The 27,716-nt window shown below is 47.2% G+C and overlaps 2 protein-coding genes across 7 annotated transcripts in view; both read left to right on the top strand.

Annotated features, from left to right (window-relative positions):
- The window catches only part of LOC118087997 (cell adhesion molecule CEACAM7), a 50,577-nt gene that overhangs the window by 8,512 nt on the left and 14,349 nt on the right, over nucleotides 1-27,716 (top strand). For 3 of the 6 annotated variants that reach the window (XM_088672650.1, XM_088672651.1, XM_088672653.1), the window contains 2 exons: nucleotides 1,387-1,428; nucleotides 2,617-4,792. The exons of 1 other annotated variant lie outside the window; for it this stretch is intronic. In XM_088672650.1, coding sequence (XP_088528776.1) covers nucleotides 1,387-1,428; nucleotides 2,617-2,664 — 90 coding nt within the window. In that variant the 3' untranslated portion in view covers nucleotides 2,665-4,792. 2 more of the 6 variants (XM_088672649.1, XM_088672652.1) reach the window with 2 other exon arrangements.
- Nucleotides 4,082-27,041, top strand: LOC118087602 (uncharacterized). Its single transcript, XM_088670975.1, has 13 exons — nucleotides 4,082-4,219; nucleotides 5,648-5,977; nucleotides 10,408-10,509; nucleotides 12,430-12,527; nucleotides 13,003-13,044; nucleotides 13,600-13,835; nucleotides 15,703-15,896; nucleotides 19,748-20,110; nucleotides 21,770-22,042; nucleotides 23,532-23,621; nucleotides 25,203-25,297; nucleotides 25,844-25,885; nucleotides 26,619-27,041. The coding sequence occupies exons 1-13, from the start codon at nucleotides 4,183-4,185 to the stop codon at nucleotides 26,664-26,666; spliced, it is 1,950 nt and encodes a 649-aa protein (XP_088527101.1). The 5' UTR covers nucleotides 4,082-4,182; the 3' UTR covers nucleotides 26,667-27,041.

The following is a 27,716-nucleotide window of genomic DNA, read 5'->3' as shown; positions in this document are numbered from 1 at the left end:
AAGTTTTAAAAAAACCTGTTGCCTACAATCAGTTTGTGACATCAACCTGTTTATGTACCTGTGTAACCTCCAAGACATTTGGGGATGGTATGATTGAAAAATTGTATCTGATGTAGAAATATTTCATCTTTCTTTCTCCTCCTGAAGCGTGAAGAACTTTCAAACTCTGGCAGACTTCAGTTCTCTGCCAGGAGCATTAACGGAGGATCGATTATAACCAGGCTCTGTTGGAAGAAAGATTATAACCTTGCGAGGAGGGCTGCCATCAGACTAGTTTTCTTATGCTGTTGTTTATTGCCAACATTATGATGGGTTTAGAAAGGAGCAGATCCTCTCAATTTTAAAGCATTTACCTGGTAGACAAGGATTAGGAAAACTCAGTTCTGGGGGTTAAAATATCACTTTGCCTGTCCCTCAGTCTTTCCACAACACACACCCCTTCTCAGGTCATGTCCACCACCAAACTGGCTTCACACCTTGCCTGAGTGTTTTCGCCTGGCTAGAATATATCTTTGAAAGTCTCAGCCTTGCCCGGATAAAGGTGTAGGGAGGGATGTGTATGGAAACTAGCCTATTGCACAAAGGTGAAATTTACATTTCTCGCTCCACCCATTTTTACATCCGGCTCCACCCGCTACTGATCTGTGGCCACTTAAAATCTTCCTTTCCCATCAAGCTGGGGAAATTTTCCTTTCTCTTGTAGCAAACCACGTGAATGGAAAGGGCAGGAATGTTATTGGAAGGGGCACCCTTTTTGGTAATTGAGCCAGGATCTCAGATGATCTTAAAATTGGGTTTTGAGTCGATGTAGAGTTGAGCATGTTTTCTCTTTATCATGTTGGCAGTTTATGTAATCTGGAATTGGTCACTCCAGTTGAATTTTGCACCAGGTCTCTGGCCTTGTGAATAAACATGATTTGACCTGTTTAGAGTACTAAGTCTTGAGGCACCCTCAAGCTTTTCCCGCTATTGCACGTTTATTTTTTGCATCAGTGCTAATTTACCTGACCTTGGGATCAGATTATGGGTGCCATTTCCATGATCCAGAGGATTTATGGTCTAGATTAAACAGTGGAGCACAGAAAGGAATGACAAATTAAGTCACGAAGATGCGAAAGGAAAGTGGGTTTAAAAAAACAAAACCAAAAAAAACCCCAACAACTTTCTGTTTTCAGAAAACACTCCCTGTTTCAGCATCTGCCAAGGTGCCCCTAAATGTGGGTCTTAAGAAAATGGCACTGGCCAGGTTCAGCTGGCCACACATTTGAAACTGGCCATAATAATAGAAACTGAATTCTCAGAATTCTGCACTGACACACTGCCAGAACTGAGCATCAGTGCTACAGTGAAGTGCTACCTTCAACACATTTTTTGTCGTTGACCCAGGTTCATCATGAAAACTCCTCCAGCGCTGCCAACACATATGAGGTGAGTCCTTTGCGCTTCAAAATGTTTGGAAATGCCAAATATGACAAAATATCTGTTACAGTGGTCCCTTGGTTCTCAAACGCCTTGGCACTCAAGCAACTTGGAACCCAAACACTACAAACCCAGAAGTAAGTGTTCCGGTTTGCGAACATTTTTCGGAAGCCGAACATGCTCCGTTTTGAGTCTTATGGTTCCGATTTGAGTGCCACACTTCTGTTTTGAGTATTATGCTGAGGTCTGTCCATTTTTGCTATTTATTTTGCGTTTTTGTTTTTGTGGCTCTTTTTTGTGACTGTGTCTAGTTCAGCTACTGATTGATCGATTGATTGTGTGACTGCAGTAAATTGTTTATTGCTTTCATTTTATGGATCTATTGTCTCATTAGAGAGTAAAATTCCTGTTAAATTGCTGTTTTAGGGGTTGTTTTTAAAAGTCTGGAACGTCTTAATCCATTTTGCTTTACTTTGGAATGCTTTGGTTTGGGAACAGACTTCTGGAATGGATTAAGTTTGAGAACCAAGGTACCACTGTATTAACAAGAGCCAATCAGCGGCTCTCACAATTAACCCAGGACTACAGACACAACTCAGAATGCTGGCATTAAGATGGCCTTGTACATTTTAGGGCCTTATGGGCAATTAATTGTCTTCCTCATGTACCTACCCAACAGAACATAATGGCCCAATACCAAGTCACCCCTTTAGTCTATCAAGACGAGTAATGCCTACATTGAATGGCAGCTGCTCTCCCAGATTTCAAGTGGGGATCTCTCCCTCCCGAACAGAAATGTATACACCTGGATGGCCAGCTGCCAAAGGTGTGCACGTCTCCTGCAGGGTTGTAGAGTCAGGTGGAAATGGGTGTTTCAGCAAGTGAAGCTTTTCTCTGCTCACACTGCAAAAGAAGCCCTGCAGGAACTGGACCTGAAATTCCTCCTTCGCCTTGAATTCGCAGTGGCATTCCCTGTATTCCGAATTATCCAAATCCCATGCAGAGGACGCCCAGGTTCCCTGACCAGTATAAACCACTTGCATTAAAGACACTTGCTCTGATTTCCTTCTCTTCTTACAAGCCATTACTTCCAAGAATATAAATACGTAAATAAAACGCTGGCCAGGAAAGCAAATGAAAGCAAAGATGGGTTTGACTTTGCGGCTTCCACCTGACCCATCTCCATTTTCTCTTTAGACCTTGCAGCCCAGGATCCCATCTGTCTATGAAGAGATACAGAGATAAGAGTTGGACCCAGCAATTTCCTCTCCACTACTGAACCTCTCCTGGGCCCTCAAGCCTCTTTCCTGATCTGATCTCTTCCTTTCAGATGGTGCTGAGTAACTGTAGGGACCAGGACATTTTCTCTGCAGGGCTTAATCCTTCTGGAAATCCTAGTCCTTGTTCTGAAGAAAAGAGCCAGCCTTGGTCCCCAAGGGACTCTCATGTTGGGAAAGACTTGCAGATACTGAGACAGAGACACAAAGGAAGTTCTCCCTGGAAAGGCCAGGCAGATATCCTTGGAATTGCATCTTGTGTGACTAAAGGATTAATGCTGAGGGGGAAGAAAGAAAAGGGAAATTCCTCATGAAAACTCACCTGCATTTTAATGTAAATATAATATATTTACATATATATGTAAATATAATATATTTAATGTAATATACACATTTTTCCAAATAGTTTTGACAAATGTTGACATTTTTCAAGTATTCCCCCCCCCCAATAAAATCCATGTTTCCATGTTATTTTCACACTATATGCACACACACTACACCCCTGAATGCTACTGCTGGAATGAGAAAGTCTTTGTCATACACCTGCAGTTGAGTAAGAATAAGAATAAGAATAATATTTATACCCCAGCCACTCTGGGTGGCTCCCAAGAGAATATTTCAAACATGATAAAACATCGAACATTAAAAACTTCCCTAAACAGGCCTGCCTTCAGATGTCTTCTAAAAGTCAGATAGTTGTTTATTTCGTTGACATCTGATGGGAGGGCGTTTCACAGGGCAGGCGCCACTACCGAGAAGGCCCTCTGCCTGGTTCTCTGTAGAAAGAATGTCTGTCTGCTTTCATGTGGGAGGGAGTTCCAAAGACAGGTCACCAAAGGTATGGCTTCTAGTAGTTGCAAGCTGTGCATCCGAGCCTTGGAGGAACACAAGCAGAGACTCCCTTGGATATCTCCATGCTTGGGCAGGGATATAAGGGGTTAGGCAGTCCTTGAGATTGTAAGGAAACCTCTGAGCCGTTTATTACAATCAAGCTGTGAAAGCAAGCAAGCTACCCTAGCCTTGTGTCGCTGGAATGTAGCCTCTCACAGCATCCACCCCCACCCCCCACCCCCCAGACGTGTGTGTCCCAGAAGCTTGTCCATGAGGCAATGAACCTCTCTGCCTGAAAACGTTACCCCACACCGGATCTGATTGACATTTTCCCTTCCTCTAATATGAGAAGGCCTCTCCTCTCCTGAAGTTGCCTCATTTGCTGTGTGGTTCCTCCCCAGCAGCCTTCTTTCCCCATTCGTCGTTGCAGAACCACAGCTTTTACACTCCTCTCTGGGCAGAGAGGGAGTCCCCGGCCTCCAAGAAAGCGGAGTTGTCCCACCCAGCCTCCTGTTTCGCTGGGGTGAAGGATCCAGCAAAGCACAGCCAGAGACCTGGGGGTCACTGGCGGCTGAGTGGAAGCAGGAGCTGCTGGAGGAACCCAGGCATCCTGGTGACCCTGCTGGCGGCAGCATCCAGCTTGTGAAGTCCCACAATGGGGAGGAGGCAGGAGCGTCATCTGAGCCTAGCAGGTGAGGCAAACTGGGGTGACAAAGAAGGCCTGGGAGTCTGGGAAGGTGCTGAAAGGGAACCACAAGAGGTTTTCCCCCTTTCTTCGTGGCTGCATTCCTTGTGGCTGTGTCCATTTGTATAGGGGAGAGGAGAGGAGAGGGGGTGGGAGCAGACCCCTTTGACACATCCCTGCCCATGGATGAAGAAGAAGAAGAAGAAGAAGAAGAAGAAGAAGAAGAAGAAGAAGAAGAAGAAGAAGAAGAAGAAGAAGAAGAAGAAGAAGAAGAAGAAGAGGTTTCTTTTAAAATTGTAGCTCAATGCAGAAAGAAGGGAGTTTACAAGCATGCAGTTGAACACACACAAAAGGAACACAGACCAGAGAAACAGACGTATGCTGTATTCACACACATGTAGTTTAATGGAACTTACTTCCATGTAGGGGTCAGTTTTTATTTTCTCCATTTCCCGTTTTTCCAATCTCAAACTCAGTTCTCCACATTTTGAAGCAATTTCTGATTTTATTTTTAAATGCTCATTGAAATTATTCCGGAAATTAGTGCTCATTTCTCCTAATAAACATGTTTTTGTGTGCAGTTTTGACTAATGTACACTTTTTGGAAGCAATTTCTTCTACTATAATGCACTTTTGTATATTATGTTCTGCCAAGAACATATTTCATATTTATGAGAATTTTCTCCACAATATTCAAGGGGGGAGTGAACTTTAAGGGAACTACAGTACATCATAAAATTCAGTAAAGTGAGAATTTTGAAGGATGTCTTTATGGTGTTTCACCTCTAGGGATCTAGCAAGAGTTAAGTTGCAAGGGTGGTAAATAGCCAATAGGAGCTCTCCAGGCAGAAGCAGGGGTATATAAGGAGAAGCAGGCAGTCAGAAGGGGGAGATAAAAGGGAGAGTTGATGGGAGTTGATGAGAGAGGTGGAGAGGATTTTGAGATAGAGGGTTAGAGAAGCTAGGAGGTGAGCTGTGGTGCAGAATCTGAAAGAGTAATAAGGGAACTTCAGTCAGGAAGGAAAAGGGGGGAACTAATACTAAAGGTTAAGTTTAAGGAAAAGTACTTGAGAAACCAATAAGAATTTATATGCTTGTAAAATAATCACCTAAATAAACTTATTTGTTTGGTTTGCTTTTCATCTGACTGGAATCCATTAATTGTGAACCAGTACACAGACTTACTGGTTGGTGGCAGCAAGGGAAGAATAGAGGTGAGGGAGGTACTGGGTCAATAGACCGTTAAACGTCCGGGGACCCTTTGCCGGTGTATCTCGCCACAGTCTTTATTTTCATTATTGTACTGTTTTGGGACATGCAAATCTTCAGAGGCTGATTTTCATGTGAACTGAATCAAATTTCATGACTATTGGCAGCTCCATATATATATTTTTGGCCTAGTACAGGTGTTTTTGTTTTCTTCTCCACAACACAGCCTCCATCCTGAGTTCTTGCTTCCTGCTGACTCAAGCCCAGGGCAAGACTGAAATACACATCACAGTTGACCCAAATGAGCTGAGAGAAGGACAGAGTGTTACCTTAACACCAGGAAGTGTTTCTCTGAAGCAATTCCACGGCTGCACCTGGTTTCGAGGGACACTTGAAAACAAAAATCGAATATTTACCTATGCCAGAGCTCCATTTGAGGAACAGCTAAACGGACCTGCCTTCACGGGGAGGGAGACTGTCGACCCATTTTGCTCCCTTCACATCACACTTTTAAGGCTAAATGACTCGGGAATGTATACAAACCTAACTGTCTCAGGTATGAGTTTCCCTTCCTTTCCCATCTTTAAGAGGTGGCCTTGATGCCTTTAGAAGTAGCCCCCTTTTATCCCTCCAAAGTTGTGTCCTCTGTTCAGTTCCTGACTAGATTTATGAGTATTATATCCTCCAATGAACTTGCCCCCAGCACATCTACTGCCCTAAAGAAGCCCAGGCACAACAGCTGAGTTCAGTAATCACAAGCAAATAATGAAGGTTAGGAAAATAAGCTTCCCTTTAGGTTCCAGCTGTGAGGTGGTTCTTTTCGGCTTTTAGTTTCCCAGCACAATGCAGTAGCTAGTCCAAAAGCTCTCTTTTCAACTTCATAGAATGGGCCTTTTGATCAAAGGGGAGGTCTCTTTCCCTTCCTTTTTCTCTCCTTTACCATAATCTCAGTTCTCAGGTCTTGCTTCCTGTTAACTCAATGTTGCAACTGAAATTTTGTAGCTGAACAGAACAGCCAGCAAGGCTGGAGGGAGGAGCTGCTGGGATTCTCAGCTTTCTCTTGTCTGATGTATAGAGTTCCTGATTTCTCTCCTGGAACACATGAAAGCATTCTGTTCTTTTACTTGTCTAGCACTAGGGAAAGCACAATATCTGCCTCAGGCGTTAGATTTTGGTTGCTATGGAAGAGCAGTTTATTGGATTATTAGAAACTGATGGTTTTAAGTAGGGTTGGGAGCCCTGCTTGTGTCCCCCATCTTAGCCTTGGAGCAAAGGCCCATGACATCAGCAACTTGCACAAATAGGCAGAAAATCTTATTTTTGTGATATGCAGAGGTCACTGAGCAAGTTGTTTAAAGGCCCATTCCTGAACTCAGCAGAATTAGTTACAGGTAGGTAGCCGTGTTGGTCTGAGTTGAAGCAAAATTAAAAAATTCCTTCAGTAGCACCTTAAAGACCAACTAAAAAAAATAAAAACTTAGTTGGTCTTTAAGGTGCTACTGAAGGAATTTTACAGGGAAGTTTTTTATGTTTGAGGTTTTATTGTTTTCTTATATCTGTTGGAAGCTGCCCAGAGTGGCTGGGGAAACCCAGTAAATTAGGTGGGGCACTAATAATCCTATATAATAATGTCCAAGATGTCCCTGCGTCCAAGCTGTCCCGTGTGTCCCTGGGTCACTGCGCATGTGCCCCAGGGATACAGGGATTGGACAGCAGAGACTGCGCGCGCGCACTCTCCCCCCCCCTCTGCCTCCTCCAACCGCCGCTCCTGCCGGACACCGCCTCACTGCAGGGCACGTCAGGGAAGCGAGGGTGGAGGCCGGTGAAGGCCTCCTCACAACCCTCCCTGGCCATGAGGAGCGGCGGTTGGAGGAGGCAGTGGGGGGGGAGAGTGTGCACGTCCTTCCTGTCGGCAGCTGCGGGAGAGGAACGGAGGAGGAGAACGCAGCGCTTTCTCCTCCTCCGTTCCTGTCCCCCTGCCGTCGACAGCAAGGACAGGTCCCAGGGTTCGGAGAAGCGCTGCACAAGCGCTTCTCCGAACCCTGGGATGTCTCCTTGCTGTCGGCGGCTGCGGGAGAGGAACGGAGGAGGAGAACGCAGCGCTTTCTCCTCCTCCGTTTCTGTCCCCCTGCCGCCAACAGCAAGGACAGGTTCCTGTCCTCCGTTCCTGTCCCCCTGCCGTCGACAGCAAGGACAGGTCCCAGGGTTCGGAGAAGCGCTGCACAAGCGCTTCTCCGAACCCTGGGATGTCTCCTTGCTGTCGGCGGCTGCGGGAGAGGAACGGAGGAGGAGAACGCAGCGCTTTCTCCTCCTCCGTTTCTGTCCCCCTGCCGCCAACAGCAAGGACAGGTCCCAGGGTTCGGAGAAGCGCTGCGCAAGCGCTTCTCCGAACCCTGGGATGTCTTCTTCCTGTCGGCGGCTGTGGGAGAGGAACGGAGGAGGAGAACGCAGCGCATTCTCCTCCTCCGTTCCTGTCCCCCTGCCGCCGACAGCAAGGACAGGTCCCAGGGTTCGGAGAAGCGCTGCACAAGCGCCTCTCCGAACTCCAGGATGTTCTAGCGCCCGTTATTAAACGGGCTGAAATACACTAGTCCTATATAATAAAGTCCCTGTGTCTCTGCATTCAGTTTTCCCGTGTGTCCCTGGGTTACTGCGCATGTGCCCCAGGGACACAGGGATTGGACGGAGAGACTGCACGCGTGCACTCTCCCTCCCTCTGCCTCCTCCAACCGCCACTCCCGGCCGGACACTGCCTCACTGCGGGGCACGTCAGGGAAGCGAGGGTGGAGGCCGGCGGAGGCCTCCTCCTCACAACCCTCCCTCGCCCGTGAGAGGAGCGGCAGGAGGCCGCGAAGCAGCGGCAGCGAGGTAGGCGTTTGTGTCCTGCGTCCTTCCTGTCGGCGTTCCTGTCTCCCTGCCGCCGACAACAAGGACAGGTCCCAGGGTTCGGAGAAGCACTGTGCAAGCGCTTCTCCGAACCCCGGGATGTCTCCTTCCTGTCGGCGGCTGGGGGAGAGGAACGGAGGAGAAGAAAGCAGCGCTTTCTCCTCCTCCATTCCTGTCCCCCTGCCGCCGACAGCAAGGACAGGTCCCAGGGTTCGGAGAAATGCTGCACAAGCGCTTCTCCGAACCCCGGGATGTTCTAGCGCCCGTTATTGAACGGGCTGAAATACACTAGTAATAATAATAATAGCCGAAATGTGTTCACCATGCACAGCCTAGTAGAACAGCTATGCTTCCAAAATACAGTGAAACCTCGGGTTACAAACACCTCGAGTTACAGACTCCGCTAACCCGGAAATAGTAACTTGGGTTAAGAACTTTAGCTCAGGATGAGAACAGAAATCACGCAGCGGCGACAGCGGGAGACCCCATTAGCTAAAGTGGTACCTCAGGTTAAGAATGGTTTCAGGTTAAGAATGGACCTCTGGAACGAATTAAGTTCGTAACCAGAGGTACCACTGTAACAGGTTTCTGCTTTAGAAACCACGGGATCTCTAACATACTCCAGCGGTGATTTACTGTGATGATCCCTTCTTATGTGGAGGAGTTCCCAAAAAAGGGCCTTTCCTTGATGGCCACACTTGAGGAGGCCAGGAGGCTGCAAGGACCCACAAAAGATGACCCTCTCTCTCTTTCATCTGCAGAGATCCTCTCCAACCCAGTCCTGTGGCCGACAGAAACCCTAGTGGCAGAAAACACAGCTGTCACATTGTGCTGCAATACCTCTGACCGCCTTGACGTCAACATTGGTTGGTTCAAGGATTTCGATCCTGTCCTATCTAAGACCGGGCTTTCTGACCGGAACCGAACCCTCACGCTAACCAGCATCACCAAAGAGGATGAAGGGATCTATACGTGTCGGGCTGCCAACCCTGTCAGTAACGCTTTAAGTAACCCCAGTAAGATAACTGTGACGTGTGAGTAATCCCATTTCAACTACACTAGTATGCTAACAATGGCTCAAACTCCTGATTCTGCTCTTCTGCTCCCTAGTGGTTTCTAAAGGGGTGTTGAAGCTCAAACATACCAGAAGGACAGACAGGGTCACGTATCCAAAGACACACTCTTTGTGTGGTAGTAGCTTAGCTGCCAAGTATCCTGTTTTTCGCGAGAAACCCCCAGATTTTAATCCATTTCCCGCTGTTCTCCCGAATGGAGAAAAATCCTGGAAATTCCCTGGATTTCCTAACTGCCAGGGAGCCTCCGTTTTGGGTACCGCTCTTCCCATGTGTGGGCACCGGAAATCGGGCAGAGCGGCACCAGAAGTCACTTCTACGCATGCCCGGCGGCCATCTTGATGGTAGCCGCATGGCGGCTGCCATCACCAAGATGGCCGCCGCCATGTGGCCACCACCAAGATGGCCACCGCCATGCGGCCACCCCCAAGATGGCCACCGGGCATGCATAGAAGTGACTTCTGGTGCCGCTCTGCCCGATTTCCAGTGCCCACACATGGGAAGAGCGGCCCCGGAAGTTGCTTCTACACAACTTCCAGTGCCGCACCGCTGCTGATCCCCCATTTTTCAGCGGGAGACTTGGCAGGTATGGGTAGTAGCTTATAGAGAAGTTGGATGAGGAGAGGTGAAAGAAGGGGGGATAGTGATAGCTTATGTGTGGAGTTTTGTGTCAGCTTCCCATGGGTAGGCTCTGTATTCATTCATTTATTCATATATTGGAGGATCCCAAACGCAGCCTTGCTATTTAAAATACAGCAAAGGGAGCCCCAGTTTAGATTAAGCAACGTTCCTTACTCCCAGGTTATGGCTACATAGATGCCTTGGCTTATTTCTGAGCCAATCCTATTTGAGCCAGGAAGAGTTTCGCTCCGTTCTGGAGACAGTTCATATGTTCCCGGGCCTTTGCATCAAAGCTTGGTATTGTTAAAATATCAACCTTCCTTCATTTACCCAAAGAGCCCTAATACTTTGGGGAAGAGATGTCAGCCATAGTTAAAGCCTTTAAAAAATATGCTTTGCTCTTCAGCTTCTGCTACTTCCGGTTCTACTGGAGCCCTTGCTGGGACCATTATCGGGTCTCTGGCTGCGATATTGGTGCTGATGGGAACCCTGACATACGTCTTCCTCCGTGAGTAACACCAGCACTGGCCCCATGATTCAGACCCACCAAGTGTCCCTATTTTCCAGGGATGTCCCTGATTTAGAGAAGACATCCCGGTTTATGATTTTATCCCGGAATGCCCCGCTTTTCCTTAGGACGTTTCTATTTTCATCGGAGAAATATTGGAGGGTATGGAGTTATGAGACCCCCCGAGCCAAGGACATAAGTAACTATACAACTTTTAGAAGACACCTGAAGGCAGTCCTGTATAGGGAATTAAAAAAAAAAGTTTAATGGGTGGCATATAAATAATAAATAAATTGGAAAAGTGTTGGAGGATATGGACTAGTTTGTCCCTATTTTCATCGGAGGAATATTGGAGTTATCTGACCCCCATGTCATCTGAAGGCAATCCTGTATAGGGAAGGGGATTTTTATGTTTTATGTTTTTTATATGTGTTGGAAGCTGCCCAGAGTGGCTGGGGCAACCCAGTAAGATGCGCGGGGTATAAATAGTAAAATTGGACGTCCCTATTTTCATCGGAGAAATGTTGGAAGGTATGCATAGTTCAGGGGTCCCTTTTCAGGGAGCTGCAAATGGCCCCAACACACACACACACACACACACACACACACACACACACATTGGGGCTGCACAGACAAGCTTGGTGTCCATTCAAAACCCACAGCGCACCCACACACTGCTAAAACAGCTGCCTGAGAGACTAAAGAAGAGTGGCAGCACAGCTGGGTTCAGCCACAGGGGGGCACCCTTCTGAGCTCCTGGGGTCCTCAGCCAGTGCATCCTCTGGCAACAGGCCAAACCACTGGAACTTTCCAAACTCCTTTGGTGCTTTCCCTGCTATGCGACAGGAAGCAGATGAAGAACCCAGGTGGCTTCCACTCTCAACAACAACAACAACAACAACAACAACAACAACAACAACAAATTATTATTATTATTATTATTATTATTATTATTATTATTATTATTATTTATACCCCGCCCATCTGGCTGGGTTTCCCCAGCCACTCTGGGCAGCTCCCAGCAGAATATTAAAAACACGATAAAACATCAGAGATTAAAGACTTCCCTAAAAAGGGCTGCCTTCAGGTGTCTTCTAAAAGTCAGACAGTTGTTTATGTCCTTGACATCTGATGGGAGGGCGTTCCACAGGGCAGACGCCACTACCAAGAAGGCCCTCTGCCTGGTTCCCTGCAACCTCACTTCTCGCAGTGAGGGAACCGCCAGAAGGCCCTCGGTGCTGGACCTCAGTGTCCAGCTGCATTTCATTCAAACACACCTCATGCATTGCTTATTCAGTTACTGGGAGGTGGTTGTTTTCAAAACTCAGAAAATTCAACTTTATTTAACTTAGTGGAATAGCTGGACAGTTTCGCCAGGGATAGAAGACTTAAAGGTAAAGGGGCCCCTTACTGTTCGATCCAGTCGTGGGCGACTCTGGGGTTGCGGCGCTCGTCTCACTTTACTGGCTGGTGCGGCCAGCATGACTAAGCCGCTTCTGGCAAACCAGAGCAGCGCATGGAAACGCCATTTACCTATTTATCTACTTGCACTTTGATGTGCTTTCGAACTGCTAGGTTAGCAGGAGCAGCGACCGAGCAACGGGAGTTCCCCCCGTTGCAGGGATTCAAACCACTGACCTTCTGATCAGCAAGCCCTAGGCTCTGTGGTTCTGCTATTCTGCCCAACAGTGGTCCATAGAGCAACTTCCTAAATTATCCTAGACACTTCTATGTCCTCTCCATTAGTTTGACCACTTCTTTCAAATAGCATTGCCTCCTCCCCCGGAAAACTGAGTAAGGGAATCATTTTGCTGGAGATTGCTTGATGTTACACTGCTGTCGCAGGCCGATCTGTAGAGTCTGCACCAAAATAAGGAGTTCTGTGTTAAGACTTTATTCCCGGACTTCCCCCCCCTCCAGGTGTCCATCATAGGAAGGACAAAACCTCTGCCACAACCTCTGCGGCCACACCCACCCTTCAAATATATGAGAACATTCTACCACAGAGGAAGCCTGAGGTAAGTGACTCAGAGCGGGTATTTGTCATGAGATAAATACTCCTCAAGCATGTACCGTAGTTCTTTCAAAACGCCCATTGACATAGAAATGTAAGCCCATACCCCCCCCTTCCCAATTTCATCTGAATTTACCCTTTCAAGCAGCAGGGAGGGGGGTGCACACGAGGAAATTCAGTAAGTTAAAGAAGCGACAAACAAACAGAAACAACAAACAGTCCCCCGACTGGAAATTTGCACTAACAAGAACTGGACCATTCACCAACTGCTGGTGCATTCCTGCCTGGATAGCGCAGTTATCAGGGCGCTGCTACTGCTGCTGCTGAGAATGCGAAGGTTGCAGGTTCGATCCCCATATGGGAAAGCTGTGTTTTCCCGCATTACAAGGAGTTGGACTGGATGATCCTCAGGGTCCCTTCCAACTCTATGATTCTGTGGCCGATGAATGATCTTCACCACCTTTTTTTCTTTGACGCAGATTGAGCCCGAAAGCTCCTCTGAGGCCGCCAACGTATATGTGGTGAGTGGAAATCCCTTGCGCTTCAAATGTCAAATATGTTCCAAATATCTGTTGTTGGCCGGAGCCCCTTGGCAGCTGTCGCGCGCCATCAATGCAGCGGGATCTGCATGGGCTTCCAGTTTATTCGCATCCCATGCAAAGGAGACACAGGTTCCCCAAGCAGGATAAGGGCTTATCCACACCCACCTTTGGCTCTATGCATTGCTGTTTGCTCCAATTTGATGGTTAGAGTTTTCATGGGGAATCTGGCATGGCAAAAGAAAAAAAAATCATCTTTGTTGTTATTTGACCTGGACCAGGTGCCTAGAAATGTGGAGCAAAGTTGAGAATGGATGAGCCCTAACTCATGCAGAAAGAAGGCAATTTGCCAACGAAAATGTGTTTGTGGCTTCCACCTGACCCACCTCCATTTTCTCTTTAGGCCTTGCAGCCCACAACCCAGTCGGTATACAAAGAGATAAAGAGATAACAAATGCCCCCCCCAACCTTCTCTCCACTGCTGAGGCCTCTCCCAGGCCCTCAAGCCTCTTTCCCTTTCGAATTTCTTCCTTTCAGCTGCAGCCAACTGATTGTCGGGACCAGGACATTTCCTCTTCAGGGCTTAATCCTTCTGGAAATCCTAGTCCTTGTTCTGAACACAGGAGCCAGCCTTGGTTCCCGAGGGACTTTCATGTTGCCTGGTGGGAACAACTTGCAGATACCGAGACAGAGACGCGAGGGAACTTCTCCCTGGAAAAGGCCGGACTGAAATCCTTGAAATCGCACCTTGCATGTCTAAAGGATTGGTGCTGAGGGAGAAGGAAGGAAGCGGGCAAGTCCTCATTAAAACCCACCAGCACCTTTTTCCTACTGGACACATTCTTGTGTGCCGTTTTAACGGATGTTCTAACTCTTGCAAGCAATTTCTCCTAATATGATGCATAGTTTCCTGGTATTTTCATGGACCAACTCTTTTTAATGCACACTTTCGCCTAATACAGTGGTGCCTTGCTTAACGAATGCCCTGCTTAACGAAATTTCCGCTTAACGAAAGGATTTTTCTAGCGGAGGTTGCCTCGCTAGACGAATTCGTTTTACGAAAAATTCATCTAGCAAATCGCGGTTTCCCATAGGAATGCATTGAAATTCAATTAATGCGTTCCTATGGGGGGGAAATTCAAAATATTCAATGCATTCCTATGGGATTCGCTAGACGAATTTTTCGTTATAAGAAAAGACCCGTGGAATGAATTAAATTCGTCTAGCGAGGCACCACTGTATATGCATTCTGGACGCATAGCTTGGTCATTTCAAGGTGTGGATAAGTGAATTTTTTTAAGGATGGCTGCGCTTTCAGTTCTCATGTTGTAGAAAGTGAACATTTGATCGATTTGCCTTTAAGTGTCTGGGGGTACTCAAGGGTATGCAGTACTGGCACTTCCCCCCTTGTATTGGGAGGGGAATAGTGTGGGAATACCTTAGCACTGTACCGTAGCTCTCAAACGTCTTCTCCGAGCCACACTTTCAGAATAAAAATTTGCTCACACTGCAGTGAATTTTTTATTGACAATAAAATGCACTGGAAAATGAAAAGAAACAACACCTAGCAGTGCCTGATTTATGACATAGGACATTATTATTATTATTATTATTATTATTATTATTATTATTATATTTATACCCCGCCCTCCCCAGTGAGAGCCAGGCTCAGGGCGGCTGACATCAATAAAATTACAATAAAACATAAAAGAAATAAAAACAATTGATTAAAATGCAGATTAAAAGACGGTTTAGATTTTAAAATTGTTTTAAAATGCAGCCTCATTTTAAAATGGCCCAAATCAAAACCCAAAGGCCAGGCAGAACAGCTCCGTCTTGCAGGCCCTGTGGAAAGATGTCAAATCCCGCAGGGCCCTGGTCTCCTGTGAGAGAGCGTTCCACCAAGTTGGGGCCAATACCGAAAAGGCCCTGGCCCTAGCAGAGGCCAATCTAGCCACCTTATGGCTCGGGATCTCCAAAATATTGTTATATGTGGACCTTAAGGTCCTCCGCGGGGCATACCAGGAGAGGCGGTCCCGTAGGTACAAGGGTCCCAAGCCGCATAGGGCTTTAAAGGTCAGCACCAACACTTTGAATTGTGCTCGGAAATGTACTGGGAGCCAATGTAGGTCTTTCAGGCCTGGTGTTATATGGTCACAGTGGCCATATAACTACACTGAAATGTAACTACTCGGCAGCCAGTACACTACACTGATATGTTTCTTTGATGTTTCTTTGATGGCCCTTAATCTTCCTGCCATGACTGCCTTCCTCTCTTGCCACACCAGGATGGCATGAATCACTGCCTTTGCATGTGATGTGTGTCTAGACACTAACACTATTAAGTGTAAAGAAGATGTGAATTTGGGTGCCAAGTTCCTGGTTGGGAGTCTAAGGCGGGTTTGGGGTCCTGATTGGTTTGAAGACCACTGCTTTAGACCTTTCCCACAATTAATCCTAAACTTCCCAACTCTGTATGACACGCTGCCTCGGCCCAGTTCTTCAGATCAGATCACATCTCTGAGAGGCGAGTGCTGACGAGCAAATTGTTCCCGGAGTGGCTTGGCATATGAGGAAGCAATAGAGTTCTGCTACGGGTGTCTTGCAGTTCTTGGGGGAAACCCAGTCTTGAAATCTCAGCTGCCCAGTTCCTCTCTGTGTGGTCAATGACTCAGCCGGAGGCAGCGATGGCACGGCATGCTGGGCAGGGAGCAAAGAAGGACCCCAGAACACCAGCTGTGCGGAGACAGGCAGCCTAAACCGAGCCCCAACAAAGGGTGCCTGCAAGATGGGCAGGCCATGGATGGTGTCCTGGCAGATGCTGCTCTTAGCAGGTGAGAGACCAGCACCCTACAAGGGGGAGGACTTACTTGGGGGGAGGGGGTAGAGGATGCCCAAAGGATTGGATCCTTCCAGTTCCGATACAGGCTGACTTTATTTGAATTTCTCGGACTAATGTGGGAATACGAGCTTAACCCAGATTTCATACTTCTCCAAAAGATGGAGTTCTCTGGAATTCCAGCTAGAGGAAGCTGTTATTCTGAGAGAAAATCAGGTGCATATTTAAGTGCATATTTTAAAATGGAGGGCTGCCTTCCTGCTGCCCTACCATTTCCACAGAGGTTGCTGGCAGGGAATCTGAATGAAGAGAGCTGGAGTTATAAACAGTGGAGAGGGAGAAGGACTTTGAAGGTGCCCCAGAGCCTTCTAGTGAAGGAGCTGTGGGGAAAGATAGAGGGGGAGTACTAGGGGGGCAGGCTGGGGTTCTTACGGAGACAGAGACAGAGAGCCCAGATCTCAATGAAGCATCAAAGAAACCGTATCAGTGCTTGGATTGTGGAAAGAGCTCCATTAGCAAGGCACATCATCATCCCACCTCACGGGAAAGAAATGTCACAGGTTTGAAACCATCTGAATGCTTAGAATGTGGAACGAGCATCAGTCACAAGGCTAGTCTTACCTCACATTTTAAAAAAATCCACGCAGGCAGGAGAGAAACCATAGGAAGCAGTCTAGAGTGAGAGACTAGGGTGGTGTCCACACTTTCCAGAAACTCTACACTTTGTGAGACTTCTGTGGGTGAGCTGAGAGTTTGTTTCAGTGCTTTTTCTTTTCCCTGGGGGGAGGCAGAGGGATGCATACCCCTAAACGTTTTGTGAATCTAAGTTTGGTCTCATCGAGGGGCAGTATTTCAATATGAGTAGGAAAATGAAAGTACCCCTAAACATTTTTTATAAAGGAAAAAAGCACTGGTTTGTTTGGACCCTGGGCGAGAAACCGGCAGCTGAGAGGGAGGGTGTGACAGAAGGAAAATGAATTCATATTGATTTATATACATTGGGAGCTTTGTATCAATTTTCATATGTAACTGTGCATTTTGGTGGTATTTTGTCTAAGTTGTCTGTCATTTATTTTAGAAACCTTTTTTATTATTTTTCAGTTAAAAGGATATAAACGCGAATATCAGCAGTGTCAAAACCATTGGTTTCCCTCCCCTTCCCACCCCTCACCCAGATTGGAAAAATAATGTGTCAACTTTTCCCATATGTCTATGTGCATAATTGGTGGGTGCTGGTCATCTGGGTGTTGACATGGACATTTTAAAAAGGGGTGCCCTATTTCAACAAAATTGTCTGTATCGGATACGCCATTCCGGGCATGTACTCAGTTAGTTTCTCAGGTAAAGCCATTCTCCACACATTTGTGTGATGTGCAGGTGAACGAGTCCTTTCCAAGTTTTTTGCTATAAGTACCATAATTTTGCTGCCGCTAGAAGAAAAGTGATAAGTTCCTTGTACGGTGGTACCTTGGTTCTCGAACTTAATCCATTCCGAGAGTCCGTTTGACTCCCGAAAGCATTCGAAAACCAAAGCGGAAGCTGCGGCGGAAGTTTGGCTTCTGAGAAACGTTCGCAAACCGGAACACTTCCAGGTTTGTGGCGTTTGGGAGCCAATTTGTTCGGGAGCCAAGCCGTTTGAGTACCAAGGTACCGCTGTATAGCCATTTAAGTTGAGTTAATAAACCTAGCCATGGATTACATTGTACGCTCTGGTTCGTAATTTTGCTAAGGGTGTATAAGATTGCTGGTGCATCGTCCTGTTTCTTCTAGAGTGGAGAGACCCAGGCAGGATGGGGCCTGTGGGTGGGGTCATGTCTGGAGTGCTTGGATATAGCAGCTTCTCTTTGGGAATCCTGACCTTGGAAAGCTGAGCACCTGATGCCATAGGGCAGGTATCCAGGAGAGACCAAATCATGTGTTATGGGTAGGGATGGGTGAAACCATCAAGTTTGGTTTTTTCTTATTTTTCTTATTTTCACATGTTCTCCACGTTCCTGCATTAGGGGAAAAAAAAACCCCATGAAATTTCATCAGCATTTTAGTGTGAAATTCTCTTGATACACACTTTTTTTTTTTTTTTTGCAAAGCAATTTCCCCTACCGGTAATATAGCACCTTTCCATATGCTGTTTTTTACTTGCTCGTTGTGAATACGCTCAACTCTCCCCTTGGAATATGTGGTTTTGGCGGGAGAACTGTGTCGCAAAATGCAGAGCTTAGTGTGGATTTTGAAGGGTGACTGTGCTTTGGGTTCATGCATTGTTCCATTGCATTTAAATTTATTTATTAAGTTTGTATGTAAATTTATTTATTTATTTGTTGCATTTATATCCCAACTTTTTATCCATGGAGCTCAAGGTGGCTCATTCAATCCCCACCACAACCCTGTGAGGTAGGTTAGGCTGAGAGGTAGCAACTCTCACAAGGTCGCCCAGTGAGCTTCATGGCCGAGTGGGGAATTGAACCCTGGTCTCCCAGGTCCTAATCTGACACTTTAACCACTGCACTAAAAGGTAAAGGTACCCCTGACCGTTAGGTGTAGTTGCGAACGACTCTGGGGTTGCACGCTCATTTCGCTCTATAGGCCGAGGGAGCCGGCGTTTGTCTGCAGACAGTTTTTCCGGGTGATGTGGCCAGCATGACAAAGCCGCTTCTGGCAAACCAGAGCAGCGCACGGAAACGCCGTTTACCTTCCCGCCGGAGTGGTACCTATTTATCTACTTGCACTTTGACGTGCTTTCGAACTGCTAGGTGGGCAAGAGCAGGGACCGAGCAACAGGAGCTCACCCTGTCACGGGGATCAAACCGCCGACCTTCTGATCAGCAAGCCCTAGGCTGTGTGGTTTAGACCACAGCGCCACCCGCGTCCCATAACCACTGTACTACCACTGACCAATTTCTCTACCCTCCCCCATCCCTAGTTCATGGGCAGCGGTCAGCCTGGTTGAATGTGCAACAGGAGCCTTTTCTGATCTTGCTATTCTGAGTCAGGAAAAGTATTGCTCATCATAGTGACCCACCTCATTGGCCCTGTAGCATCCCTAATTCACACTCTCGCAGGAACAAGAGGATGAATGAATATGATGCAAAGATGATATCACCACCACTCCGACACTGAAACTCGGTACAGAAGGATGGGGGGAAGTTACAGTGAAGGAGAATTTAAGCTAACTTACACTGGTCTGAAAGTCTTTGGAAACTCCTTGGCCTAGAACCCAAGGGCGTACCCACCATGCGGCAAGTTAGGGCAGCTGCCCTACTCTAGAAGCAGGGCTGGTGGGCAGAGGCGGAGCACAGCCCGGCGGAGCGCGAGTTCGCCATTCCCGCCGCACCGCGCCGCACCCTCCCTCCAGCTCCCCGGCGCGCCCTCAGGCAAGGCCAAGCGCGGCGGGGAACCAGGGAGCGCGGCGCGGTGGGTGGGAACGCCGAACTCGCGCTCCGCTGGGCTGGGCTCCGCCTCCGCCCACCAGCCCTGCTGCTAGGGAGGGGCACAGCCCGGCGGAGCGCGAGTTCTCCGTTCCCGCCCGCCGCGCTGCGCCCTCCCTCCAGCTCCCCGTCGCGCCCTCTGGCAAGGCCAAGCGCGGCGGGGAACCAGAGAGCGCGGCGCGGCGGGCAGGAACGCTGAACTCGCGCTCCACTGGGCTGGGCTCCGCCTCCGCCCACCAGCCCTGCTTCTAGGGAGGGGCACAGCCCGGCGGAGCGCGAGTTCGCTGTTCCTGCCCACTTTGTGGCCCCTCCCCTTCCGTGCCTTGGCCCCTCCCCTTGCCCCCCCTAGTTTTGATCCTGGGTACGCCCATGCTAGAACCATTTATTCTTTCTTTCTTTCTTTTTCTTCTCTACCTTACAGCCTCCATCCCAAGTTCTTGCTTCCTGCGGTTTCCAGGCCAGGGCAAAATGAGAATACACATCAAAGTTGAACCAGAAACCCCAAGGGACGGACAGAGTGTCACCTTAACACCAGAACGTGTTGATCTGTTTAGCTGCCACTGGTACCGAGGGGCAGCTGAAGAGAAAAATAAGATCTTTGTTTATTCACTAAGCCCATTTACTGAACAGAAAAATGGACCTGCCTTCAGTGGGAGGGAGTCTGGGGCCACAGACTGCTCCCTTCACATCACAGATTTAAGGCTGAGTGACTCTGGAACTTATACATTAAGAATGGGAGGAGTTCTACGAAATGAAATGGGAGCTACCAGCATAACCATCTCAGGTATTGTTTTCCCTTCCTTTCCCACCTTTTAGAAGTGCCTTCAGACGTCCCATCTCTTTTATCTGTCTAGAGTTGTTACATTCCTGCATTGCAGGGGGTTGGACTGGATGTCCCTTGGGTCCCCTCCAACTCTACAATTCTATGATCTACTGAGTCTTGCATCTGCCGAGGACCAAGTAAACTTGCCCCCAGAACAGCACCTTCTGCGGAGAAGCCCAATCATAATAATTAGTAATTTTATTATTATTTATACCCCACCCCAACTGGCTGAGTTCTGTAATTATAAGTGAATCGCGAAGGCTTAGATTTGTTTGTTTATTTATTTTTCAAGTTCTGCTTATGGGACATGGTTCCTTTCCTGGCGCACCTCAGCAGAACAAAGTTTATGTTTCCCAAATGTGCCCTAACCCCAACCAAATGCACATAAATCCCTCCCAACACACCAGGGAGTACCCCAAAAGCTCCCTGACCTTGACAACTGTTTGATTCCTGCATTAGCTTATAGTGGGTCAAAATTATGTGTCCAAAATAACAGGATGCCACTTTAGAAGCTGCAGGATCACTTTAACATACATCAATGGCAATGTACTGCATAGCCCTCAACCATCCCGGTAAAACTGGGACATCCTGACCCGTCCCCCCCCAGTGGAGAACGGCGGCCATTTTGAACACGGTGAACTTGCATGATTTCGCATTGCAAACTCGCCCTGAAAAAGCACTTTTTCAGGGCTGCGATCATGTGAGTTGTGTGGAAGTACAGCCCTGGAAGGCAGCATCCCGGTTTTTTGTTGCGACGTTGAAATATACTCAGAGTCAAGAGCATAGCTGCCAAGTCTCCTGTATTCCCCAGGAAACCCTCGTTTTCCCAGCCATTTCCCGCTGGCCGCCCGGATTTTTTAAAATCCCGTAAATCCCTCAGATTCTTACCGGCCCGGGGAGGCTCCTTCTGCGCATGTCTGGAATCTCTGGACATGCGCAGAAGCAATTTCTGGTGCTGCGTCCATTTTGGAAATGGGCAGTGCATGCGTCGAAGCGACTTCCGGTGCTGCTCTGCCCAGTTCCAAAATGGCCGCAGCATGACTTCCGGTCGTAGCGCGACTTCCGATCCTGGATTTTTCAATCTGGGAGTTGGCACCTATGGTCAAGAGTGAATTTCATGCTCTTTATTTGGCTTGTAGTAGCAACAGAAGAAGAAGAGAAGAATGGCTCTTTCCCCAAAATGTCTGCCTATATACATTATTTACACAATGGGCCTTGCATGATTGGCTACTTCAGGGCTGCACCTGTAGGCCAGTCAGGTTGCAGATTCACTTCTGCCAGCAGCCTGATTGGCTGCTCCTGCAGGCCAATCAGGTTGCTGACTCACTTCATCCAGGAACCTGATTGGCTGCTCCTGCAGGCCAATAAGGTTGCTGATTCACTTTCCCCTGGAACTGGATTGGGTGACTCCTGCGGACCAATCCGACTGCTGCATTCGGGATCCTATTGTTCTAGGATTCAGCTCAGTACATAACAGACGTGTTGGAGGCTAGGCTACTGTAATGATCCCCTGCTGTATTGAGTAGCAGCCTCAAAGTGGCCTTCTTTAGTAGCTACAATTGAAGATTCAGTGACCATGAGGACCCACAAGTTATGACAGTATTTCTGTTTCATCTGCAGAAATCCTCTCCCACCCAGCCCTGTGGCCGACAGAATCCCTAGAGTCAGAGAACACAAGTGTCACCTTATACTGTAACACCTCTGACCGCCTTGACGTCTCCATCCTTTGGTTCAAGGATGGTAATCCTGTCCAATCTAAGACTGGGCTTTCTGACCGGAACCGAACCCTCGCGCTAACTAGCATCACCAAAGAGGACGAAGGGATCTATACGTGTCAGGCAGTCAACCCTGTCAGTAATGCTGTAAGCAACCCCAGTAAGATAACTTTGGCATGTGAGTAATCCACTAATAAACAAGGAACCCCTTTCCTCCTGACTCTGCTCTCCATGCTAGTGGTTTCTAACTCCCTATCGCTTTTTGTGTGGAGGTAGATTATGGTGGTGAGAGAAAGGCTCCGTGTGTCTGCCTGGCTTGCTGCTCGGCAACATGCAATGAACGCCTCATTCTAGGAGTCAACGGGGTGGTGAGCAAGCGGTCAGCAGAGGAGCCCTCAGAGTGGCTCTGATGAAGAACTACAGGGTCTGCCACCCGCCTGTCATCACTCTCAGTGCTTACATCCAGACTGGACTGAGGTCCAGCTCCGAGGGCCTTCTGGCTCACTGTGAGAAGTGAAGCAACAGGGAACCAGGCAGAGGGCCTTCTCAGTAGTGGCGCCTGCCCTGTGGAACGCCCTCCCATCAGATGTGAAGGAAATACACAACTATCTGACTTTTAGAAGACATCTGAAGGCATCCTGTTTAGGGAAGTTTTAAATGTTTGAGGTTTTATCGCTGGGGAAACTCAGCCAGATGGGCAGGGTATAAATATTATATTATTATTATTATTATTATTATTATTATTATTATTATTAACACCAGTCCTGAAAGACCTACATTGGCTCCCAGTACGTTTCCAAGCACAATTCAAAGTGTTTGTGCTGACCTTAAATGGCCTTGGCCCAGTATACCTGAAGGAGCATCTCCACCCCCATCATTCAGCCTGGACCCTGAGGTCTAGCTCCAAGGGCCAGCTGGTGGTTCCCTCGCTGCGAGAAGCCAAGTTACAGGGAACCAGGCAGAGGGCCTTCTCAGTGATGGTGCCCGCCCTGTGGAACGCCCTCCCATCAGATGTCAAGGAAATAAACAACTATCTCACTTGTAGAAGACATCTGAAGGTATCCCATTTAGGGAACTTTTAAATGTTTGAGGTTTTATCGCTGGGGAAACTCAGCCAGATGGGCAGGGTATAAATATTAAATTATTATTATTATTATTATTATTATTATTATTATTATTATTATTATTATTACCTCACCCTGTCCTGTCTGTTCACTATCCCTCAAGCACCCTGTTTCTAGCAATTCGCAGCTCCTCTAAGGTGTGGCCAGAATCCCACCACCAGTCCAATCCTCTTCCTCTGTGCCTTCCCTGAGCAGCTCTTGGTTGGGCAGATTCCATCCCCCCTCTTCCTCATGCAGTCAGTCCCTGACATGGTGGCACTTTAGTAATGCTGATGGACTAAGAGCTGCTCACCGGTAAAACCTACTTTACCCAACAGAGTAAGCTCTGCTCCTAACTGTATGGTGGACAGTTTTGCTGCTGTTTTTTGCTGGTCTGAAAACGCTCACTGTGGGGAGGTGCATAGCAGCTGTGCGTACAGAATGATGCCCCCTACCATGTTTTCCAGCCCCTTGCTTCTACCATAGAGTCTACAGAGGCTAGATTACAGGCAGTCCTTAATTATGACATTGCTCAGTCTCTTAAAAATATGCCTTGCTCTTCAGATTCTTCTGCTGAAGCCCACACTGGTACTGTTATCGGGTCTCTGGTTGCAATATTGGTGCTGATGGGAATCCTGACTTACCTCTTTCTCCGTGAGTAAAACCAGAACAGATCCCAGACTTCAGGAGACCCCTGTCAGGGCCACACACACACACACACACACACACACCCCATAGCTGCCAAGTTTTCGCTTTTCTCGCGAGGAAGCCAATTCAGCATAAGGGAAAATCCCTGTAAAAAAGGGATAACTTGGCAGCTATGACACACGACAGCCTGAAGTAGCTGCCTTGGGCAGCAGAAGCCCAGTAAGCAAGGGTTTGGGGGTGGGGAGCAGCGTCAGGGACAGCAGCTGTTGCAAAGTAGCAATATTGTACAGCTAGGTAGCTAAATATGTGTAAGACTGACTCATTTTTAGGAATCGAAACATTGTCCAGACACTCGTTAAATAATCAGAATCTTCATTTGCCAAACAGATGATAAAATAATATATGCAAACATTCACAAAACACAGTGCTATTTTTCTAGAAAAAGAGGTGCTGGAACTTATAGAGAACTTATATAGAACTTATAGAACTGTAGAGTTTGAAGGGGTCCTAAGGATCATCTAGTCCAACCCCCTGCAATACAGAAATATTGTGCTTGAAGCGACTGGATGCATAAAAACGAACTCCTTTTGGAATGAAACATTGTCCAGACCCATTAGATATCATTCAAAGCTTTACTTGCAGAACTTTCTTCAAAACATCAAATATACTGTACATCCAAATAACTCCATACAATATCTTTTGCTGTCCAGCACAGGCTCAGCATATTCAAAATAAAAGATAATTCCAAAAAGATCTATAAGCAGAGACCTCTCTCTTCCTACAGCCTCCATTTTGACTGGAGCTGTATTCACTCCCTTCAGCAGGCTCTTTTATACATCTTTTCCCCTTCAGAGCCCAGGAATTCAGCCACCACCCTTCCAAGATGGTGAATTTGCAATTCAATACCTTAATCACCTGATCTAAGGTTAAACACTCAGGTGTTAGCTAGCAGAGAATAACAACAATTATCAGCCCTCCAAGAAGCTCAGAGAGCACTTAGTGGAATTTCCCCATGTTAAACCTTTTCAGCAATAGGTATTCTCCATTTCAGTGTCAATTAAACAAATAGCCTTAACCGTGTTTTCTGTGTCCAGCTACTGAAAGTGTCCTGCCCAACCCCACGCTGTGAGTTTCATTGATGGGGATTCGAACCAGCATCTCCCCAGTCCATCTGACGCACAAACGTCTCTGAAGGTTTTGAAACATTCACTTGTTTCAGGATGTGAGCCTTTTGAGGACTGGTACATGTGCCTGTGTAAAAACTGCTGTTTCCCTTCTTGTTAAGGACAAGATAGAAATGGATAACAAAAAAAGTGTAACGAAAAGGGTTTTCTGCAGTTTACCTGAATTTACCCTGTTGCCAGAGGCAGAAGTGTATAGTCCAGGCATCCCCAAACTGCGGCCCTCCAGATGTTTTGGCCTACAGCTCCCATGATCCCTAGCTAAGAGGACCAGTGGTCGGGGAAGATGGGAATTGTATTCCAAAACATCTGGAGGGCCGAAGTTTGGGGATGCCTGATATAGCCTGTAAAAGGGTAGGAGTTCCATGTGAAGAGCTTATTCCCAGACTTCTTCTCCCTCTTGCAGGTGCCCGTCATCGGAATGGCAGAAGTTCTTCTCTGGTTGTACCTACCCCTCAGTTATATGAGAATGATCCACCATCTGGACAAACAAAATCTCAAGTGAGTGAATCAGGGGGCCTCTAGATGGGTGTTTGTCGTGAGATGGATATTACTCATGCAGGCAGATTTTTCATTGAGTTCATAGCCCGCCTTTGGAATCAAGATGGCAGCCCATATCCCCCCCCCCGTTGTGGTATTGATTTACCATTTTCCTGGGGAAAGTTGGCCACAATCCATTTGCAAGAACTCAAAGATTTGGCAGTTGTCTGTGCTAGTACAGTGGTGCCTCGACTTACGAATTTAATCCATTCTGAAGGCACCTTCGTAGGTCAAAAAATTCATAAGTCAAAAAGTGCCATTGGAAATGCGATTTCACATAGGAATGCATTGGAAACGGAAAAATTCGTAAGTCGAAGCAACCCTATCTAAAAATTCGTAAGTCAAAAAATCCCTATCTAAAACCGCCGCGGTTCCCTTTCAGATGTTGAGACATTCGTAAGCATGCGGCCATTTGCCTCATTCGTAAGTAAAAAAAATTGGTTGTCGAATCGTTCGTAAGTCAAGGTACCACTGTATAACTTCAGCCTATTTTTGTGTTCGATCCAGGTTAAGCCTGAAAGCCCCTCCAAGGCAAGCAACACATATGAGGTGAGTAGAAGGTCCCTTGCCCTTTGAAATGTTTGGAAAATTTCAACTAGGCTCAAAATATCCATTATCAACCAAATAATAGCCTATTACTGAAAGATCTGAATTGGCTTGCAGTTTGATCTCAAGCACAAGTCAAAATGCTAGCCTTAAGCTTCTCTCATACAGTTTAGGGCCTTAGAGTTCATATTCTCCCACACTTAGCTACCCAACAATTTAGACCGTCTTCTGAAGCCCTTTTCCAGATTCCCCCCACCTTCAGTGGTAATGTGGGTGGCAGCCACAAACAGGGCCTTTTCTGAGTGGTGCCCCAAGTCTGTAAGTCATCCACAAGGGAAGCTTGCCGGGTGCCAGCACTGCTACCCAGTGCAAAGGTGGGCAAATCTCCTGTAATAGAAATGGGCATCTCAGGAAATATAAGCTTTTCCCTCCACGCACTAAAGGAAACTTCAGCAGATATTGCCCCTGAAATTGCTCTTCTACAGTGGCAATCCCTGCATTGTAATTTATCTGAATTCCCATGTGAAGGGCACCGAGGTTCCCAACCGATATAAATTATCCAGACAAAAGGCACTTGCATTGATTTGCTTATCTTCTTACAAGATGTTCTGCTTCCAAGAATATAAAGAAAAAAATGTCACCACCCTTAGTCTCATGCTGCCCAGGAAAACAATTCAAAACCAAAATGGATCTGACTTTCTTGTTTCCACCTGACCCATCTCCATATTCTCTTTAGACCTTGCAGCCCAGAATCCAGTCTGTCTACGAAGAGATAAAGAGATAAGAGTTGGACCCAGCAACTTTATCTCCACTGCTGAGCCTCTCCTGGGCTCTCAAGCCTCTTTCATGTTCGGATCCCTTCCTTTCAGCTGCAGCCAAGTAACTGTAGCTCCCAGGACATTTTCTCTGCAGGGCCAGGTCCTTCTGGAAATCCTAGTCCTTGTTCTGAAGAAAAGAGCCAGCCTTAGTCCCCAAGGGACTCTCACATTGGGAAAGACTTGCAGATACTCAGACAGAGACACAAAGGAAGTTCTCCCTGGAAAGGCCAAACAGAATTGCATCTCATGAGAGTAAAGGATTAATGCTGAGCAGGCGAGGAATCGCCATGAAAATTCATCAACCTATTTGTGTACACCTCTCCTAATAAACACCCTTTTTTTTGCATTTTTTTGTCTAGTGTTCAGATTTTTGCAAGCACTTACTTTCTCCAAATGCGATGCATCTTTTCCTGTCATTTTCATGACTATATTCTTTATTACACACACTTTCCCTTAAAATATACATGCTTGATGTACACATCATTTGGTTGCAGAATGGCATTGCAAGATTCAGGTGCGTGTGAATTCTGTAGGATGCCTGCATTTTCGTTCCCATATTTTTCGGGGAATTGTTCCCATATTGTAAGGGACAAAAGGTACAGAGACCCCCCTTCCATCCTGAGGAGTAGTTCCTCCACCAGCAGCAGCGCCAGTGGGGAGGGGGAAGAGTCCAGTGGGGAAGGAGGAAGTAGGGGACAGAGCTCTGGCAGGATAGGAGAGCCTCTGTTGCACGTGAGAGAGGAAGAGAGAGCGGGGGAAAGGGGGGAGAAGGAAAACAGGGAAAGGAGACCCTCTTTCCCTCCGGTTCTGGAATTACGCAGGAGGAAACACGGAAGAAGATTTGGGGTGCCCAGACTCTTATGTTGGAAGAAAACGCGGGAAGCGCCATTCCAGGGTTCTGACCCAGACTGAGAACATGTATCCTGTACAGCTCTAGCACTGTAAATAGCCTGCACACAATAAAAGCATGAAAAGGCAACGGTTTGGAGAGTCGTTACTCTAGAGTAGTCGCAGAG

This window comes from Zootoca vivipara, chromosome 6 (genome assembly GCF_965207765.1).
Source record: "Zootoca vivipara chromosome 6, rZooViv2.hap1.1, whole genome shotgun sequence".
NCBI classification, from domain to species: domain Eukaryota; kingdom Metazoa; phylum Chordata; class Lepidosauria; order Squamata; family Lacertidae; genus Zootoca; species Zootoca vivipara.
The sequence above is the reverse complement of the archived record's forward strand: the minus strand, read 5'-3'. Positions and strand labels throughout refer to the sequence as shown.

Coding starts and splice junctions, on each gene's coding strand:
- LOC118087602 (XM_088670975.1), top strand. CDS start 4,183: ATGGGGAGGAGGCAGGAGCGTCATCTGAGCCTAGCAG. Junction 13,045..13,599: donor AGGCCGCCAACGTATATGTG/GTGAGTGGAAAT, acceptor TCTTCCTTTCAG/CTGCAGCCAACTGATTGTCG. Junction 13,836..15,702: donor TGTCTAAAGGATTGGTGCTG/AGGGAGAAGGAA, acceptor TTGAAATCTCAG/CTGCCCAGTTCCTCTCTGTG.